The sequence below is a fragment of the Epinephelus lanceolatus genome, chromosome 5 (assembly GCF_041903045.1).
Source record: "Epinephelus lanceolatus isolate andai-2023 chromosome 5, ASM4190304v1, whole genome shotgun sequence".
NCBI lineage: Eukaryota > Metazoa > Chordata > Actinopteri > Perciformes > Serranidae > Epinephelus > Epinephelus lanceolatus.
In genome coordinates, this window is record NC_135738.1 from 2,047,501 (window position 1) to 2,068,059 (window position 20,559).

The window sequence follows — 20,559 nt, forward strand, 5'->3', positions numbered from 1 at the left end:
TTTATTTATAAACATACATAGCAATAAAACTGTTAGTTTTCTAGATTCTTACAATATTGTCTTTTATTCTGAAGGTAAACTGACGGGTTTCCGGTTCAAGTTGTGCCTGTTGCCTGCAGTGTTTTTCCCGGGAATGTGGACGGGACGGATGGAATTCCTCCGTGAGGAAACCCAAGACAAAGATGAGTTTGTTTGTGTTGGCAGCGCACCCCGTGTGGGCGGCTACAATGCTTTATAGTTATAATGTTTAAGAACTAGCGTACACAACCTGACGTCACAGTTTGTTGTGACTCAGGAGGAAGGAGGTGGAGAACATGTTGGCACATAAAACGGGGCGGGCGGAGCTGCGTGGACGTGACCGCCCGAGGAGCTGCAGGCAGGCAACGAAACGAGCGCTCGTAAGCAGCTCCTGTTCAAGGAGAACCTGCCCGCGAGCGCTGCTGTGTGTAGATCTCCAACAGCGCATGTGCAGTCACTGCAGGCGATGCAGGCCCAGCAGAGCGTTTATACATCTACACATTACTCAAGCGTCTCCACCAATCAGCTGCCAGAGCTGAGGAGCGGCCTCCTGCTCTGAGGGGTCAGTCCTCTAAAGTAACTGAGTACATTTACTCAAGTACTGTACTTAAGTCCAATTTTAAAGTATTTGTACTTTGAGTATTTACATTTTACACCACGTGACTTCTCTTCTTCTCTGTTTTTACTTCACTACATTTATTTGGCAGCTTTAGTTACTTTGCAGATTCAGATTATAAATACAAAATATTAATCAACTACATTAATATATTGGGGTTTAAACTACACAGCAAATACAAAGTAATTACAGCAGCTCCAAATTTACCAGCTGCAACATTAAAGTGATCAAAATATTAATGCGTCAATTATTTTAATTCAGTAATGTAATATGTAATTTTTTCTTTTAGCTCTTTTTATTTGGCTGTTTTTGTTTTTCTTTTAAGTTTTTATTGTATTTATTTATTTTTTGCTCTTTCTTACTATTTATCATATATTTTAAAAATATAGATAAGAATGTATGTGACCATGAGAATGATGCGACGAGTAAAGTGCGTGTTGGTGCATGTGTAATCTTTATATGCTGCTAAATGGACTGCTCCAACAGAGTTTCGTTGTGTAACATACACTGACAATAAAGGATCTATCTATCTTTAAGTACTTTTAATGGACCACATTTTGATGCTAATGTTTTTGTAATTTAACATTTTTTAACTAAATTAATAAAAAGATCTGAGAACTTCTTACACCACTTGGTATATTAAACTGTCTCCATTTTTTTGGCTGACTATATCTAGATTGGTCCTCAATTCATATTTATTTGGAAAGATTTGTTGTTTAGAGTGGTATATAATTTATATTGATATAAGGCAAAATTACCTTCCTGAGTTAATTACACAGACACAAACAACACACCTTATCTGAGCTGAACGTGTCGAGTCTCCTTCTGCTAATTAGTTCAGACAGATTCTTGTGGGGTTTTTTAGTGCTGTGATGAGATTGTCACATTTATTTTGCAGGTGTTTAACAGGTTTTTATAAAGATCTGTCTGATTAAGTAGCATCCGGAATTTGTCATGTTTATTCAAAATTATAGCAACATTTTTATATTAATTCACACAAAAATACTGGAGCAAGATTTTCTTTCCCTGCTTTGGTTACTAAAATTAAAAGTTATATTATTTCTTAAGGAACAAAAAGATTCCAAAACATCCTGTACGTAATTGTCATTTAGTATTTTCATTTAACCTCTGTTCAGTATGGAAGCCAATTTCTGCCAGGAAAAGAAAAAAAGTTATGAAAGCAATGGTGAACTTAATAATGTGTAATTGTAATTTTATGAGCAGTATCTGATGAAGTTTGCCTTCGTAAGTCAAAATATTTAATAATTCTGAGTTTCGCATAGGTTGACTCATTATGTTTTCATTTTGTATTAAAAAGTTGTTGATTTGACTTTGTTTTGCATAGATTTAATGTAAAAAAAATTTGACTCCTAGGTCAGATATTTGACTTTAACACGTGGGTGTTTTTAATTTTTATCACACCAGACTTTCTATTATTTTATTTTCCTGACAGAAATGTGCCTCTATAGTGTCGCCTACTAACCTGACTCCACTGCTTGCTGGTATTTTATGTAAATTATTCAGCCTTTGTTGCTGTACGCTTCTGTATACTTGTTCTATATTCAGAAATAAAATGTATTTAAAAGAACAAACAATGACTGTAGTTTGTCTGCGTTTATGAAATGGCCTCTAATTTCTAAATGTACTGTTTAACCAACTCATCCTCACTGTGACCTCGTCACATGTCCACGTTTGGTCATGGACTTTCCACGTCCACATAAGACGTCCAAGGTACCCTGGGTGTGTTGGTTGTTGACGTTCTGGGACGCCGTGTCAACTTCAGCCTGTTACATGCATTGTCTGTTTTCAAAATACACTTCTGTTCTCACAGGAAATGTACAGTTTGCATACAGTCTCTTTCAAAATAAAAGCACTACTTCGGTACAACCGCAAATTGACATTTTTTTTCCTTCAACAACAAAAAGACACAGTTAGGTTTAGGAAAAAAGATGCTGCTGGGCACCGTTAAACTATAACAACAACCAGCTGCGTGTCATGCCGACATTAAAGGACGCCTTTTTTCGTTGGTTTCTGTCGCCGCAAGTCACTGCCCAAGTGCTGGATTTCGATGACTTCAGAGTGAGACCAGGCTCATTTAACTGTATCTGTGCACACACTTGTGTTTGGCTTTAAAAATGATGAAAGAAAAGTGATCACACACATTTGATTTTATTTATTTTTTCTTTGTTAAGCATCTGCAGCATAGACCCCCAACCCCAACCCCCAACAAAAAAAAAAAAAAACTAACCTTCACCGTGACAAGAAACTTTTTTTATAACAGTAGTACAATTTAAAATAAATATCATAAAACACTTTTTTTTACAATAATCCTGAGATTGAAATCAAAAATAACAACAAACAGACCGATGGAGGGAAAGCGTCAGCTCGTCCTCCTCCATCAGTCAGGACCAGAGATGTAGAGGTGAAGCTACAAGTACATGAGTGGATTATTAGCTTCTTACAGAGGGTTTGGGTTCTGAAATGAAGTTAAATTTGTCACTGTTGGCTTTAATGTGAGGGTGTTCACATCCAAATCCCGTCAACCATGGAGGAATTATACATAGCATTACAAATGAAAGACAGTTGTGGTTTCTTACAGCTCGGCTTACAGTAGTTTTGTAGTTCTGACCATCATTTCTGATAATGATAATATTGCACGTCACGGAAAAGAAGAGACACAAGCGGTGAGACAATCAGACAGTTTGGAAACAAAACAACAGTTTATCTAAACTATTGAAAGGGAACACACCTGAAATATTGGATCCCTCGTTGACAAAGAAACGGTGCACACAACGATGGTAAATACAGCTGTCGAGGTTAAAGCAAGACGTGAGTCTGTAAACTATGATGGATGTTTATGACGGATAGTTTGAGTCCTACTTTTTGGAGGTTTGTTTCCAACCTGACTGATCGTCTGACTGCTCGTGTTTCTTGACTCGAGATATCACCGTGTTCCCAGATCTCAGTGATGAGTAAAATGTTTTTATCACTGATAGACATGACGGACAAAAGAGCAAAAATCAAAGCCCAAGTTGTAATAAAAGCATCAAATCATGCATTGTTGCTCCAGCAGGATGTCAGTGCAGAGTCAGCATGTTTTTGGACATATACTCATGAGGCAAACTTCATTTGTTTGATTGATACGCCATAAATGGACCTAAAATAAAGATTACTTTGCTGTTCTCCAGGTCAAGGCTAAATGTTCATACTCTAGCTCTTGATTCTACATGTATTCCAGAATACTGCAAATTTATCTCATAAACATGTTAAAGCACAAGTTTGGTGTTATTTTGTTTTGGCTGTTGCCTTAATGTGACGGGGTGGACTTTCTGACTTCCTGTCTCCTTTAATATCATTAAAAACATTTCACAAATATATTGTTTCATTTTTTAAAACGTCTCAATAATTTCCTACAACAGCTGCTCACTGTAGTCTGTGGTTGGTGCATTCACGGTAATGAAGGAACATGTTACCCAGTGCAACATATGCTCATACAGTGATACTTATAAATGCTTAAAGAAATAACGCCTCCACTGGTTAGGTTAGGTTTAGGGAATGAAACATGGTTTTGTACTCACATTGCTGAAAAGTACAGTTATGTATTTAATGTAAATTAAACATTAAAATGTTAGGTTTAGAAAAACAAACATGGTTGGACATCGTCATGTACTTCATGTAAAGTTACCTGGGTTAGGTTAAAGAAAACAATCATGGTTGGACATCATTACGTAGTGAACATAAAATTACGAAGGTTAGGTTTGGAAAACAATCATGGTTGGACATTGTCATGTTGTGTACTTAACATAAAGTTATGTAGGATAGGTTAAAGAACGTAAAGTTTGGTCAGTTAGATTTAGAAAAACAAACATTGTTGGGTGTCGTCACGTTACATATTTAATGTAAAGTTACATCGGTTAAGTTTAGGAAATCAATCATGGCTGGGCATCGTCACACTGTGTATTTAACTGACAGTTACGAAGGACAGGTTTGGGAAAACAACCATGGTTGTGCGTCATTCTGTTCCATAATGAACATAAAGTTACATAAGTTAGGTTCAGGAAAGCAAAGTCACTGTCATGTTACATACCTAACGTAAAGTTTCGTAGGTTAGGTTTAAGAGAGTAAAGTTATGTAGGACAGGTCTAGGAAAACAAACATGGTTGGGTGTCATCATGTTACGTACTTAACGTTAAGTTACATCGGTTAGGTTTGGGAAAACAAACGTGACAACATGCCTTAAAATAACTCAAAGTTCACTTGGTTTCACTTGGGTCATGGACACCGATCTCCTGGGTAAATATAGTGTTTGTTTGAGTCATACACTCCAACCTGCCTGTTTGCTCTTTATACTACGTTCTAATTTACTTCCGTCAGAGCACTAGTCATGTCATCACAGCCTTCACACATTCATCTATAACCCAGATTATAGATGAATTACTGGCTCGTGACTACGTGGCTTATATGAATTCTGTTACATTACTTTTTGTTGGTATAAGTATGAAGGCTGCGACAGTGCAGCTCGCTGATGTGTTTTTAATAGTTTTCTGGACAAGGCAGCAGATAAATCAGGCTCTGACACACACACACACACACACACACACAATACTTGTTAGTAAAATAAACTCTGTGTTGGTTTTAGTCTTTTTATGGGATTTGTTAAAAATAAGAAAAATACTGAATATTTTAAAATGTTGGTATGAATCCTGTTTTTGACTCTAAAATCGATGGTTGTTGCTTCACCTCTGCCACATCTCTGGTCTCAGAGTTCATCAATCTCACATCCTGAGATGTAACTGAAAAATAATGAAAACTAGGAATCACTGATGACTAATGACGTAATAATTAGCCACCATTATAATATCATGGACTAATAATCAGAGGACGGCAAATCTAAGTTCTGTGTGTCCTCTGTGAAATGTCCTCAGTCCAGAGACAGAAGCATCGCGGCCGGTCGGTCTGGAGGTTATCTCCGGTCAGTTTCCAGGCCGGCGTCGTGGCCAGAGGAGTCAGAGGGGTCAGGGGTCACGTCAAATCAGGTCTGAGGGGCCCTTGTGGGGCCTGGAGGGGAGAGGACGTGTCCTGATGGCTTTAGCAGGGTGAAGTTCAAGAGGAAGGGTCAGGTTAGGGTTCAACAGGCCTGAGAGGCGACTGGGCTTCCTCGTGTCTTTCTTCTAGGTCACATTTAGGGCGCCACATCGGGGGAAATTTGTACAAAGGAAACGTCTGTTATTGGGAAGAATTTAAAAATGACTCTCTGGGCTCTATCAGACGAGCTGCTCACATTTAGTTGAGAGGAATAGTGACCAAAACATACGCGAACCTCATTAAAAATATTTTAGTTGTGCTTCACTGACCCTGAACAGGGATCAGAATGTGACAAAATACTGTTGGACTTCATCGGTTTAATGTAAAACTGTGTCTCTGTAAAGCAGGGCCGTACATATCAAGCAGGTCGCATTTCTTTTATCACAAGGCTCAACTTATATCAGGGATAGGTCAAAGTTGAACCCTGAATAGGCGCCATTATCCCTTTCAGAAGGGACCGCCCTCTTAATGATGTGATTGGTTATCGTCTGTGTCAGTCAAAGAGACCCTGCTGGTGAAAATCTAAAGGGCCACATCACTAATTTTACACATGAAAATCAGCCATGGTCAGTTTTCGTCTGCCAGTTGTCTTCAGTGACTCTTTGTGTAGCTCTGAGAAAATAACCCTGATGACGTCATAGTGATGTCATCAGGGTTGTCTCGGAGCAGGCTTGGAGGCTTTAAATGTATGAAACAGATTACAAACTGGACAACTGAGTTTGAAAGACGTGGCCAGGCAGGGAGGCTCTATTCAAAACACACAGTCCAGTTGCATTGTGGGAAATGTAGGGTCCTGTGTTTTTGGAGCATAAAGCATACACCAGGAGCTAAAAGACGGGATATCTTTGTCTCTGTGCTTTGATTTTGACTGTTTTTGTCTCAAACTGAACATATTTTTTCTAAATGTGGATCAGAATCAGCTTTAATACTTAAATTTCATGGCTGCACATGAACGAAGTGTCTGAATGAAGTCATCTGAGAGGAGGACTGAGTGATCTTCAGGTGAACAAAGCACATTAATCAGTCATTTGAGGGCACGAGTTTCTATTTTATAAAATAATCTTCACCCTAACACCTACAGGACTCTGTAACTCTGGACTATAAGGAGTTCAGTTTAGTTTCAGCTTGACAGCGAGGTCACAGCAGACTTGATGTATTTTTTGGTGTGTCGGGATGAAGGGTAAAGAGTCACTGTTCAGGTCCGAGCCGAGCGTCTCTCAGGCCTGAGGGGGCGACTGCTGGCCGACCGGGTCGTGCAGCTTCCTGATGTGTTTCTTCAGGTCAAAGTTCCTGCAGAAGCCCTTGCCGCAGGTGGGGCAGGTGAAGGGCTTCTTGTCGTTGTGCGTGTGCATATGGAAGGTGAGGTTGTACACCTGGTGGAATGCCTTGTTGCAGATGGAGCACTTGAACTGCTTCTCCCCGCTGTGTGTCAGCTTGTGGTTCTTGTAGTTTCCTGCACACAGTCAGAGGACGAGGAGTCAGAGCAGGACAAGACAAAGCCAGACACTGTGATGCCATTTGCTCAGTTTTATAGAAGAAATATGAAATGATTTTCAGCAGGTCAGTGGCTCCAAAGCTTTCAGGCTGCTGACCCTTTAAGGTAAAGTCATGTCAAAGGTTGGAGATACATCTGAGCTGCGAGCAGTTCAAATAAAGTGAGGTTTTCTTCATCGATCGTTTCCTTGAATTCTTTTTAGATGCCTTATAGGAAAAACTGTCCAGTGTCTCTCACTGAACATATAGAATATAGAATGCACAGGATTTGTGAAGAAGGAATAAGCAGAATATGCTTTTATTCTTGGAAAAAAAAACTAACTCTCACTGTAACAAGAATTTTTTTAATAGTACATTTGATATTTTATATACATAATTTATTTGTATTTTACATAAAAATATTTTTTTTTTTACATTTTTCTTTATTTTATATAGCAGTATATTTGATATTTTATATTATTTAAAGATATACTACTTGTGATATTTAAAATAAATATCAAAAAACACTTTAAAAAAAAAAATCCTGAGATTGAAATCAAAAGTAACCACAAACAGACAGAGTGATGGAGGCAAAGCGTCAGCTCGTCCTCCTCTGTCAGTCAGGACCAGAGGTGCAGAGGTGAAGCTACGAGCACGAGTGGATTTTAAGTTTCTTATAGTTGGTTTGGATCTGAACTGAAGTTAAGTTTGGCACTGTTGGCTTTAATTTGAGGGTGTTTGATCCAAATCCTGTCAACAGTGTCAGAGTTATAGACAATAGAGGTCAAAGACTTATATTCTTATTTCCTGTCAATTATCCTGTCACCCCCTCAGATTTATCTTCTGATCACCAAGGAACCCCCGTATTGAAACAGAGGGACTGCAGGAGAAAAATGTCACTAAATGATAAGAAAAAAAAAGAGGATATTTTAAGTACGTGAAAATTACAAACTCTCCTACAAATGCTAATTTTATTTCCGCTTCCACTTCATCAAATCGTCTGATGACACAACCCTCCTGGAGCTGTTTTTCTAATGATGCTGATTGATGATGATTTTTGACCCTGGAAGACGCCACTGGTCGTCCACATTCACTCTGTAGCTCATATATTGAAATAAATCTCTCTTAACAGTGTCAGTTAAATCTAAATAATATAAATATATTCTGTTACTGTCCCCCAGAATGCTGGCTTTAATCCCTCCACATACTACAAAAGACTGTGCAACATTCTGTCATTAACGCGTCTGTATCAATAGAATAAATGTGATTTTAAGAGCATATGTAATTTCATACTTTACATAGTATTGTAATTTCTCAGCTGGACCACAGTTATTATGGTTAACACCAATCTAACAACCACTTACAGCATGAAGTGTTATTTCCTAGATTGATAAAAATGTATATAAATGTTGGAAATATCTGAAAATCAAATACTTGTATTATTGTCTGCAGCTTTAACGTCACTGCTGCACATGAACGACTTCCAGGGACCAACTCAAGTCATCTGACGGGACAATTTAGTGACTAACGCAAACTACTTTTGTAATTCAAGTGAACAATTGACCAATCTAAGGGAGCAAAGGCACCACACTGAGCACACAGATTACTATACTGAAGAAAATGACTTGTAATTTGAGGACATTTAGCCTGAAAAGATCTGAATTTAAAGATATCAGCCTCCAAACTTCATCGCTCGACTCTGATCTGTGAGCAGAAAACCTTTGTATCATCTTCACATTCCACCCTCTGACACCAGACATAAACTTTACCACAATAAAGTACAATTACTCATGTGTACTGAGGTGTGTTGGTGTCAGTGGTGGAAAGTAACTGAGTACATTTACTCAAGTATGTGAGTGCTGTCATTGTATCTACTTTTTTTTACGTCTACATTTGAAGGCAAAATATTTTACACTTTACTCCACTCCATTTATGTGGCAGCTTTAATTAGATTCATCGTATGAACACAAAATATGCTCATTAAATAAATGCTGACATGATACAGATTAAAGCACGCAGCGGAGTACAGCGTTAAAGTGATGAACACATGAATGCATCAGTTATTAGAATCCTGTATGTCACTGTGAAATCTGCATAAGTGAAGTACACATTTTGATGGTAATATTTCTGCACTAATAGATACATGTGGTTTTGTGCCTATTGTATGTGATGTGTGTCACTTTGCAAATGTCTTCTGTTGCATTTCATGACATCTGTATTTATTATATTTATTGTAAACAGCAGGAGTCTGTCACAGGGACATTAAAGTGTGTTCAGCATCAAACCTGCTGTGTCTCAGTCTGTCCCTTTGATTAAATATTACCATGATTATTTGTCTTTTTATTTATTTATTTATTCAATTTCTCCTCTGACAGTTTCAAATGATTTGGTCTTTTTGGGTCTCAGTATTCTGACTGGTGTTGCTGTGAAACAAAGTGACAGCTGACAGATGCTGCTGATGGCATTCAGCCTGATCTGAGAATGTCATTAAAACACTTTCTAGAAGATGCTTCCTTTGTTTCTTTATATCCTGTATGAATTATTAAACTATCACAGGAGAGCACTGACTTCTAAGTGAAGAGTGTGTGTGGTCACCAGACATTTAGAGTGATGACAGTAAATTATCATTATTATAACACATATATAAAGATAAATATTTCATCAATTGACTGAATATTCCAGATCATAATAATAAACAATAATTAAACAAATATTAACGCGGTTGTGTTTCACATTCTGTCTCTGTCGCTAACACGTTAAAACACAAACACTTTGGGTAGATGTCTCTTTCACTGTCTCACCTTTCTGATGAAATCCTTTCCCGCAGAACTCGCACACGAACGGTTTGTATCCCGCGTGGATGCGCGTGTGCGTGTTGAGGGTGGAGCTGCGGTTGAAGGCTTTCCCGCACTGGTTACACTTGTGTGGTTTTTCCTATGAAAATAAAGAGGAAGAAAAAATATTGATCGAAAATTACACATCTGATTTAAAACGAATAAAGGATGTTTCAGGGATTTTACAGTGAACGCAACACGAGATGATGCGTTTAATGACCTGACTCTCACAGATAATTTAGGGAGCATTAAAGGGAGTTTAATTTTTCATTCTTTTTTTTTCAGGATTCAAAAACATTAGCTCACTTTCTTCAGTGTAAACATGAGCCCGGGATTATTTTAGACACTGAAGTGTGAGAGGCACAGTGAGACCACAGGAGGAGCTCAAACACAACAAACAGGCTGAGCACAGGCGCGAGGCTTCACACTCTCTTGGGAAAAAATAAAATAGAATAAAAAGCAGAACTTGTCATAATTTATATTTATTTACAGATGAGGTCAGTCTGTGAAACCATCATCCACGAGATTTATCATGAAGCAATGTTATACCTACTAAAAGACAATTGTTTTTGTTTTACAGAATTAAAAATGTATTTACCACACACACACACACACACACACACATTTAGATAATGTTAAACTCCTCATAAAGCCTCGAATAAAACACTCGATTTAATTAACTGAATGAAAAAGTCCCGCCCACAACAAATACAATATGATTGGAGACTCCCATCGACCTCACCTTGATCGACAGGTATTAAAACTATCAAACTATAGTCACGTTAATAATATTCTGATGCTGTTTGAGAGCTGATAACAAGCCCGAAGAAAACTGGCCTTTAATCATTTCATTATTTTTAATCGGGGCTTTGAAGCGTGGGAGAAAAATATATTTTATTATTTTCCCACTGGAATAAAAGAAATAAAAAGAGAATTTATTACTAATATATAATAATATGGATACTAATAAATTCGTGCCAGTCTGACTTCCTGTTCATGCTCTTAAAATGGCAACAAAAGAGGAAAGAAAAATAAAATAAAGAAATAAAAAGGTTTTAATATAATCCATTTCTTCTTTAACTGCAGTCTGATTATTAGTTTTGAATGAGATCAATAATGTGTGTGTGTGACCCACCTGAGTGTGGATGATTTTGTGTCGGCACAGTGTGCTCGCCTGTCGGAATCCTTTCCCGCAAACTTTGCACACAAACGGCCGCGCGCCTGTGTGCACGGGCATGTGGCGGGTCAGGTTGTAGTGCGCGTTAAACACCTGAAAGAGACATTTACAAATGTTCATAATAATAATAATAATAATAGAGTCAAATAATTTAAAAATATATCTCAATGCACAAAACATTTTTTAAATAACATTCACACTGGTTTTATTTAAAAACAACATTGACTTCATAATTTACTTAAAAAATAATTTGGACTAATTTCAGCCTCTGAGCTAAAATGTAAAAACAACTCATGGCTTTTCCATTAACACCCCTTAAGTGTGAGTTAAGGGTTTATTTAATGGCTCGTGATCGTTTCCATTTAAGCCAAAAGAAAGAGGAAAAAAATAAATCCGGTGCCCTGTAATTATCCGCTTGAGTCTAATTAAATATAATGTGTCAGGGCTCGTTTAATGGATTTAATGTGTCGTTAATAACACAAGAATAAACCTGCACAGCGCGCACTGTGACGAAGACACTTAAATTCATAAATAACACTCGTCATCCTCGAGAATATTTGACTTTGTTGTAACGAATAATGAATCTTGATCTCTTAGAAAAAATAACATTTGATTTAAATTAGTTGCATTAAAGAAAAACGGAGAATCCCAAAAGAAGAACACAATTTATTTTAATAAAACACATCTTATATTAAATTAAGATTTATCCTAAAAAGAGGTTAAAAAATTTAAAACACTTTCAAATGAAACTATTTAAATTGGGAAAGTCTAAATGAATCCTACTTGTTCCATATTCAGTCATATTGTGTTTCAAATTGTGTAGATGGAGTCTTGGTTTAATAATGTGTGTTTTCTTTAGAACACAAACATCACGTTAAAACGTTCATGTGATTATTGAATATGACTGATGTGTCTGACTTTATGATCTATGGACACACTGCTGCTTGTTTCTACCTGGTGTCGCCTATAAATAAAACGGATGTATTGTTATTATAATCATTATTATCATTATACATTTGAAGCGTCGTTTTCCAAATCTGACCATTCAGATGATTTGATTTTAATGACCCTTCAGCTAATACATTTATTTCTTAAATGTTAAAATATGATCGAATAAATCAGATTTGTAGCTTCAATCTGGATTCTTAAATCGATGAATTAAAATTAAACCCAGTGAGAAACGAAAGGATCCGAGCTGACTGATTAACACATGAATCAGCTGCAGGTTTGGTTCAGTCAGAGTGTGATGAAATAAATCCTCTCACCTTGCCGCAGACCTCGCAGGTGAACACTTTGGGCTTGTTGCCGGGACAGGAGCCGCTGAGCCGGGCCGCCGCCGCCGCCGCCGCGGAGCCCTTGAAGATCTTGTCTGTGAGGATCTGGTCCCGCTCCTTCATGTAGTGCTGGATCTGACTCTGAGACAGCTCCTTGAAGGCCTGCACGCCGGACACCGGGTACCGCTCCCCGGCCTGCTGCAGGCCCGGCTTGCTCTTCTCCGCCATGAAGGCTTTGTGCCGGGCGGTGAGCAGGTACGAGGCCATCGGGTGCAGGTTGACCAGGCCGGCCGGCGGGGGACACGCGCCGCTGTCCCCGCTGCAGTTCAGGTAGCACACGGTGCCCATGGTGGGGAAGGAGGACTGGTTCACCACCCGGGGCCTGAAGAGTTTGTACTGGCCGGCGCTTTGGCTCACAGCGGAGTCCTCCTGCTGGTTCTTATAGTTCAAGCCAAAGCCCAAAAAGTCTGCGGGAGCGGCGAGAGAAGACGCGTCGATGTGGCCCGGATCCAGCCCGGTGATGCTGAGCCGGTGGCCCGGCTCGTACCCGAGCGGCACCAGCGGGATCATACAATGCAGCGAGGACGGACAGACGTCGGGTTTCCCCACGGGAGCGGACTGGAACCAGCTGGGGAGCGGTATCGACTTGGGCTCGGGCGTCCTGGCCATAATCCGGTCGATGGAGAAAGCGAGAGGCTTGCTGCTGCTGCCGCCGGAGGTGAGCATGTCGGAGCCCGCGGGCTGGCTCCCAGAAGCCGGGGGGGAGCCGAGGATCCCCGCTGGGCGGCGGAGAGGACCATCCATCACCTCCGCATCAACCGCGCCGCGACAGCAACAACAACAACAACAACAACAACAACAACAACAAGCTGCTGGAGGGAAGCCGGGGGTCGGTGCTGCTCCTCACCGGCCCGCAGGAAAGGGCATCATCTACCGGGGAACCCCCCCTTCAAATCACCGGCCCCGCTCCCCCTTCCTTATTGACTACAATCAGGGCGGCCGTGGCTCGTTCGATAACGGCGTGCGGAGAGCCGAGACCTCGCCGATCGTTACCGTCCAGGAAGGAGAGCGGAGAAGTAGATAATTTGCTCAATTCTCCTCCGTCGATTCTCTGCACTTGTCGCCGCTGGAAGAGGAGGAGGAGGAGAGGAGGAGGAGGTTGTCCCTTACTTGGCAGGACTCCTGCTCAACTGGAAGGTATTTGGTAAATCCCAGGTCCCCTTGTGGCTTCGCGTGACATCATTTTTTTTTTTGAATCGCAATACGCCAGACGCGCAGCGGCCGCGAGGTCAGGAGCTGTAGAGTTTTAGATCAGATCTGGACGCATCTTTGGCTCCAGCCCTTTTACGCACGGCTCAGAGAGGACACAGAGCTGTCATGCGGGTGAACTCGAGACAGAAAACGGATCGAGATGTTGAACAGAGAATGGATTTCAAGACATCGATCTCAGCCTGGGTGGGCTCCGGGTCTCTGAAGCACAAACTTTGACTTGAGCGATTTTCTCTCTCTTTTCTTTTACGCACCAGATTTTTAGATGCCAAAACCCACCCGCGACAGAAAACACTCTCTCAGACAGACTCTGATAGATGTTTGCTACAGAAGCAGAACAGCAGAAACAACCCGCGCGCTCTCCTCACATCACCTCCTGTCTCCTTTTTCTCCTTTTTCTCTTTTCTTTTCGGATGCAAACGCAGCCTCTGTTACGCACAGAGAGCAGACTGTAAAAAACTCAGCGGGCAGAAACGCAAATTCCACAGGATGAATCAGTGAGACTGACACAATCATGCCTCCATCCTGTCAGTGATGGAAGCAGTGAGTGGGTTTGATGCTGCGTGGATTTGGACAGAAGATGGAGAGAAATGAGAGTGACCGCTGCCGGCCTGCAGCTGAAAACACAACAAATAAATACACAACATAAATATTAATAAAGGTATTCTTTGTGTTGGTGGACTGATGATGATTTTTTTTTATAAGTCTGCACAAAGATATTTAAAAATGTAAATATTCTAATTTTGTTTTTCTCAAGTAAAGCACGCTGCGCTTTATTTGGAACAAGAATACAGAATATTATAACCGATTAAAAGCTTTGACTGAAAATGACGAATGTACTTTAAATAAGTGTGAAACCAAAGAAAGCCGTAAAGTAATAAAGGTTCATGTAAAAATAAAACTCTGAACATTCACGTCCTCAATAATCAGAATGTACGAAAGCTTAAAAACAAAAGATAAAACCAGATCTTTAAACTGATGGAAATAACTAACATTATTTATTTTGGAACATTTAATTTGGCGACACAAATTCAAACGCGATGCCTTTAAGAAACGCCATCCTTCACTTTATGAACATTAAGGTGGAGTTCATTTACAATAAGGTCCTGTTAGTTTATTATTATCAAGCACATTAAGGACATCTTTAGAGGTGCCTCGGTATTTTAGGGGACGCTGGGACATTTCAGGTGTCAGAGGTCACACAGGATAATCAACACATTTAAATAAAATCACACTTTCACTATGAGGCGTGTAAAATCATACCGTAATGATGTCATCATTATTTCAGGCGTATTATTGGGATTACTGTTCATATTTTGTAACAGATCCAAAGACAGAAAGACACACACACACACACTTTAGTGTTGCAGTCGCAGCGGCCTGTTCTATTTTGTACTGTTATTTTGTTTGTTCATACACACACACACACACACACACACACACATATATATGTATATTTGTATCAAAAAACGGAAGTAGGTTTTAATAATTAATAAAGCAGGTTGAACCTGTAGACAATAAACAGGGCAAATTAACACACTGGTTTTGTTACAGATACTATTATATTAATATAAATCATTAACACATATATAGACATAGAACCTGTACGCAACATCTGTATATATCAAATATGTACATATAATATAAGAATGTATGTTACATGTAAAATATGATAACTTTTAATTTCTACTTGTATTTTTTTAATCTATTTACGTATTTTTATTTTGCTTTTGTTTATAAAATAATTATCATTATTATCATTTATTGCTATTACTACTTTATGGAATGCTTTAGCAATAACATTTTTGTTCAGGCCAATAAAGCTATTTGAATATGAATATAGACAGAGACATAATTATTACTAGTAGCTATCCGTAACAAAACCAGTGTGTTAATTCGCCCTGATTTGTTGTCTACAGGTTCAACCCGCTTTCTTAGGAGTTTATGTTTTCTGTTTGTTTGTCTGTTTGTCTGCAAAATAACTCGAAAAGTTATGAACGGATTTTGATGAAATTTTCAAGAATGGTTGATAATGGGACAAGGAACAGATGATAAAATTTTGGTGGTGATCGGTTGAAGCGAAGTGGATAAAATAATAAAATGGCGGGAAATCCGAGCTGCTTGGCGGAGGTCTGCGTTATTTACTCAAACCTTCTAATTCTGCTTCCGGTCTGTGTCCATGACATTTTTCCTCCTGACTGATTTAATTTCATCCTGCTGAGTGAACATTATTAGTTTATATGTTAATATGAGCTGAAAAACATTCACGTATTTGTGACTGCAGACTGAGGGGAGCTGGTTCAGTTTTTGAAATCTTAATAACCATGATGAACACAGTCATGCTGTTTATAATATTAAGATTAAAAAGGAAAACAAAACTCAAGCTGTAAATTAGGTTTGAACTTTATACTTCACTTTCAAATATTTGTCTCTTCGCTGGGAGTCAGTTTTAATGTTCAAACCCTAAAAATCTTCAGTATTAAGGCTATTTTCTTCTTATTGTTTTATTATTAATAACAATAATAATGACTATAATGTGTCCTTGGTCTTGTGTGTGTGTGTGTGTGTGTGTGTGTGTGTGTGTTTGTGTGTGTGTGTGTGTTTGGCTCCTGCAGGACTCAGACTCGTTTTTTTGTTGCAGGAAAAAGGTTTGATGCTCATTTTAATGTGGAGAGAAAAGAAGCTGCAGCTGATGGACGGCAGCCAGCAGACAGTTTCCAAAGGAGAAGAGAAGCCCTTAAAAACGTCCTTAAACCTGCCAGATTAAGGTGAAATGAGGAAAAGGATAAAACAATAGGAATCAAAGTCAAGTCCTTAATGTTGTGATTTTAATGAGAAACGTTTTAAACCTTTGGGTGAATTTCAGAATTAAAGTGACCAGTTCCAAATCCAGTGAATGAAGCGATGTTGGGTTTATACTTCAGAGCATGTGCAGTGATTAATGGATAAAAACAGGCTTTTTAAATTTGCTTAAAACTTCACACAGGAGTGAGAAGGAGATGGAGGAATTTTAAAAGCAGTTTAGAGGGATAATTGTTCCTATACACAGGCCTGCAATATGTTTTAAGGGTTTTGATTTATCGGTGCTTTTACTGACAAATCCTCACAGATTTCTTACTAACTGTTTGTCCCTTTTTATCTCAAGGGTTTCCTGGAGCTTCAGCAGATTTTCGTTCATTTTTTTATTTTCTATTCATCGTTCCTGCGAATAAACTCTTTTTGAACTCTCACCCTTTTTTAAATCTTGATCTTCTCCTTAATGCTCTGCTGGCTGCACCACTACTGAAGAGGGAGATATTATACATATATGATTTATTGTTGGATGGGTTGAGGTCGGGACTCTTCATTCAAGCTCTTACACACCAAACTGGAGAAATCATTTCTTAATGGAGGTGCTTTGTGCACGGAGGGTATTGTCATGTTGAGACACGAGAGGGACAAAAACACAAAGTAAGAAGAACACGGCTGTCTAAAATATCATTTTTCCTTTCACTGGAAGTGAGTGATTAAATTGCACCTTACTGTTATTTCATTTTTAGATTTTGCACGTATTGTTCTGCTATTTTCATCTGTTTGTATTTTTGCACTCGTCTAACTTTGCATTGTATCTTATCTTATTAAGTCCTCATACTTTTGGCCATACAGCATGGTCTTAATTAACACATGAATTTTGTTTTATCCGCCCCATATCTCACATTTTCTCCCAGTTTGTTGTACACGTTGTGGATTTGTGGACAATATATAACAGTGTTTACACACGTTGATACTGATATAATATTTTTTTAACCCCATTTTCATGACTTTATTCAAGCAGTTTAAAATAGCTAAGGCCTGCAGAGCGCAATTCTGAGTGTGCTATGCCTGAAGACAGTAGACACAAAGCAGTGACGTTATGCGGTCTGGTTATGGCCTCTGTTGAGCGGCCTTTTGGTTGTCTTGACGTTTTCCCTTGAGCAGAGCTGTATCTGTAGTGCAGGTTTGCCTCTCTCTTAAGAATGGTGTAGGAATGAGTCCTAAAACCTGGCTATGAGTCAGCATTTTAGCACTTCTGGATCCCTCGTCTTGAAGTCAGTGGGTTTTTAGTTAGATGCCTGAAACAAGGTCTGTGGTCAACGCAAGCTTTAGAGACTTTCATGTTTTAATTCTACAACATAATCTGGAAATACCTCACTTATGAACTCTGAAGCTTTTATGTGTCTTCAAAAATGGCTAAATGGGACGACAGAACGTTGTCACATGGCTGTAGTGGAGTTTGTTTATAGCCTAACGTTAGCTTCTCACTTCCGGCGATCGCTTTAACGCTTCACAAATCATAAAAGTGGTGTTTGTTTGTGAAGATTATCTTTGTTAGACTGTGAGAGGGGGCGGGTTTATGACCTACACTGCAGCCAGCCACCAGGGGGCGATCAAGATGTTTTGGCCTCATTTCTGAGGAGTTGGAATGTCGTCCATTCTTTTAAAATCATATAATCTGTTTTGTCATTAGACAAAAATGCTTTTTAATTTTAGTTGTTTTTATGCTTCATAGTTTTCCATCTAGTTTTAGTCAGTAGGCGAAAATTATGATGAAAAATGTTCGTTAACATCCCTTTCTCCATGACGCAGATGAGACGTTGACAAGCTAAAAGTAGATTTTGCTAATAAAAACTATGATGACATATATATTTTGTTTCCATTGAACAGAGGAGACGGAATGAAAATGTTAGTGATGGACTCTCAGACATTCAAAATAAGACACGAGGAGAGCTAAACGATAATTATTTTGTTTAATTTGTTAGGAAAATGTTTTTAAGAAGCCACGAATGGCCGTGCTCGCATCTTTTATCGCAACACATTCTCAAACCTAGTCATATATCGATGTTTGGTCATGGACTTTCTACATCGAGATACGACGTCCAAGGTACCCTGGGTGTGTTGGTTGTTGACGTTCTGGGACTCCGAGTCAAGTTCGGCCTGTTACATGCATTGTCTGTTTTCAAAATACACTTCTGTTTTCAACAACTTCGGAGTAAGACTGGGTTGTCTAATGCCGTATAAGCAATACGAGATCAGAGCGTTGATGAGTGAGCTAACTCCAGTAAAAAGTCTGCACCAGGACGTTTTGTTGGGCTGCAAAACACTCACATCCAGGGCAGCATCAGTCGTTAGCAGGAGTCGTGAGCTTTAATCTGGCAGCCAATAATCATACATGTGTGTCTGACTGTGGATGGTGGAGCTGTTTATTGGATTTTGCAGAGTTTGTTAGTTGCAGTGGTGGCTGTTAGCAGCTAGCTCAATTTGTTAGCCACTGAACTGCAGCAGAGCGAGCCAGACTTCACATCTGTTGATCCTCGCAGGACTCCACTAAGTCCGGACTATCTAGAGAAGGTTTATGGTTTGATTGCTGTTTGACAGGCAGGTAGGAGGTTTGGTTATCTGTGAGTTGTGAGCTTTTTGGCTCAGTGTTTAGTCTTCTTGAAAAAAAAAAAAGGTTGTTGCCGAGCCTTTTTCTTCATCATTTTGGTTAACAAAATTAGCGCTGCTGGAAAACATTTGTTCCAATTTCATAACTTTTCCAGGACTTCATGACCACGAGAACTCTGGTGATACAATCACAAATTTCTCTCATATAAGAAAAACCAAAAAGTAAGTTAATCTTTCGTTTGACTTGAAGTAAAAACTGAGAAAATAAAAATCCACGATGGCGAACACACAGGTGCTTTAAAAACACTTTTAATTGTGACACTTAGATCAGACACCTGAACAAAGCAGGTGCACAATAAGACAATATAAATATACTCCTTCATATAGGTTTTTGTCCTTTAGTTTTTGGCCTTTGAACTGCACTGACACAAACTGGACCGGACAGTTAAAACAAACGGCAGGTTGTTGCACACAGTCAATCGAAGGCCTACACTGAATTTACAGGTAAAACTCTTTTTATTTTTTCCTGAACGACGACACGCAAACAGACGGTAGTGAATGAATGAACAGCGGTGATGAGACGCTCGGTCGGCTCACAGCTGCTCAGATTAAACACATCAATCAGATTTAAAACTCCTAAAATGTTCCTGCTTAAAAAAAGAAAGAAAAAGAAAAAGTCCTGACTTTTCCAGTTGGTTGGCACGTTTCTAAGACTTTGATCAATGTTGGATATGATGCACATCAGGCAGTACGACCATATCACTCTACAGCTCAATATTATTATTCACAACAAGTAAATATCACAATGAACAAAGATAACAGCAACTACATCCACATGTAGTCGTGATTCTGAACAGTTACTCCCCAATCTCAGAGTTCCAACCATCTGAAGACCTTCATGTGGTGACCCTTTGTGTGTGGACCTGTGTCCTGTTTCACTGAACACTGAAACATGTGTCAGTGATATTTTGTTTTGCAGTGGACAACCACAATAGAAATATTTCATTTTTTGCATTTTGTACCACCTGAGGCCGACAGCTGTCGCTCAGCAGTGGGGACATTATCAGCTACAGAAGGTTTGAAAACGACAGCAGAGCAGCAACGTTTCATCAGCTTGGAGTTGTAAGAGTTCTTCTGCAGAGGTGAGACTCCAAACAAACATTAAGCTACTAAGTACTTCCTGTCTTTGTTCTGAAAGCTCAACCCTGACAGACTAAAACTTGATGGACGATTCTGCGAAACAAGTTTAGATTCCATGACAATGCTTCAGAGCACTGAATGCTAATGTTTAATTTTTACTATATCTGTGCAGCTGCAGTGTGCTAAGTAACGGACAGTTAAAGGATATTCGTGGTGTATCACAGCTTGGGTCTAATTTTCACAAATTTGACCATCAACTTACACAACACA

The 20,559-nt window shown here is 39.1% G+C and overlaps 1 protein-coding gene across 1 annotated transcript; it reads right to left on the reverse strand.

Moving 5' to 3' along the window:
* Positions 1–2,792: 2,792 nt before the first annotated feature.
* On the reverse strand, positions 2,793–14,226 carry fezf1 (FEZ family zinc finger 1). Its single transcript, XM_033634623.2, has 4 exons — positions 12,469–14,226; positions 11,162–11,296; positions 9,994–10,126; positions 2,793–7,172 (listed from the first exon to the last, which is right to left on the reverse strand). Exons 1-4 carry the CDS (start codon positions 13,279–13,281, stop codon positions 6,937–6,939), a joined length of 1,317 nt encoding a protein of 438 aa, XP_033490514.2. The 5' UTR covers positions 13,282–14,226; the 3' UTR covers positions 2,793–6,936.
* Between the last annotated feature and the right edge of the window lie 6,333 nt (positions 14,227–20,559).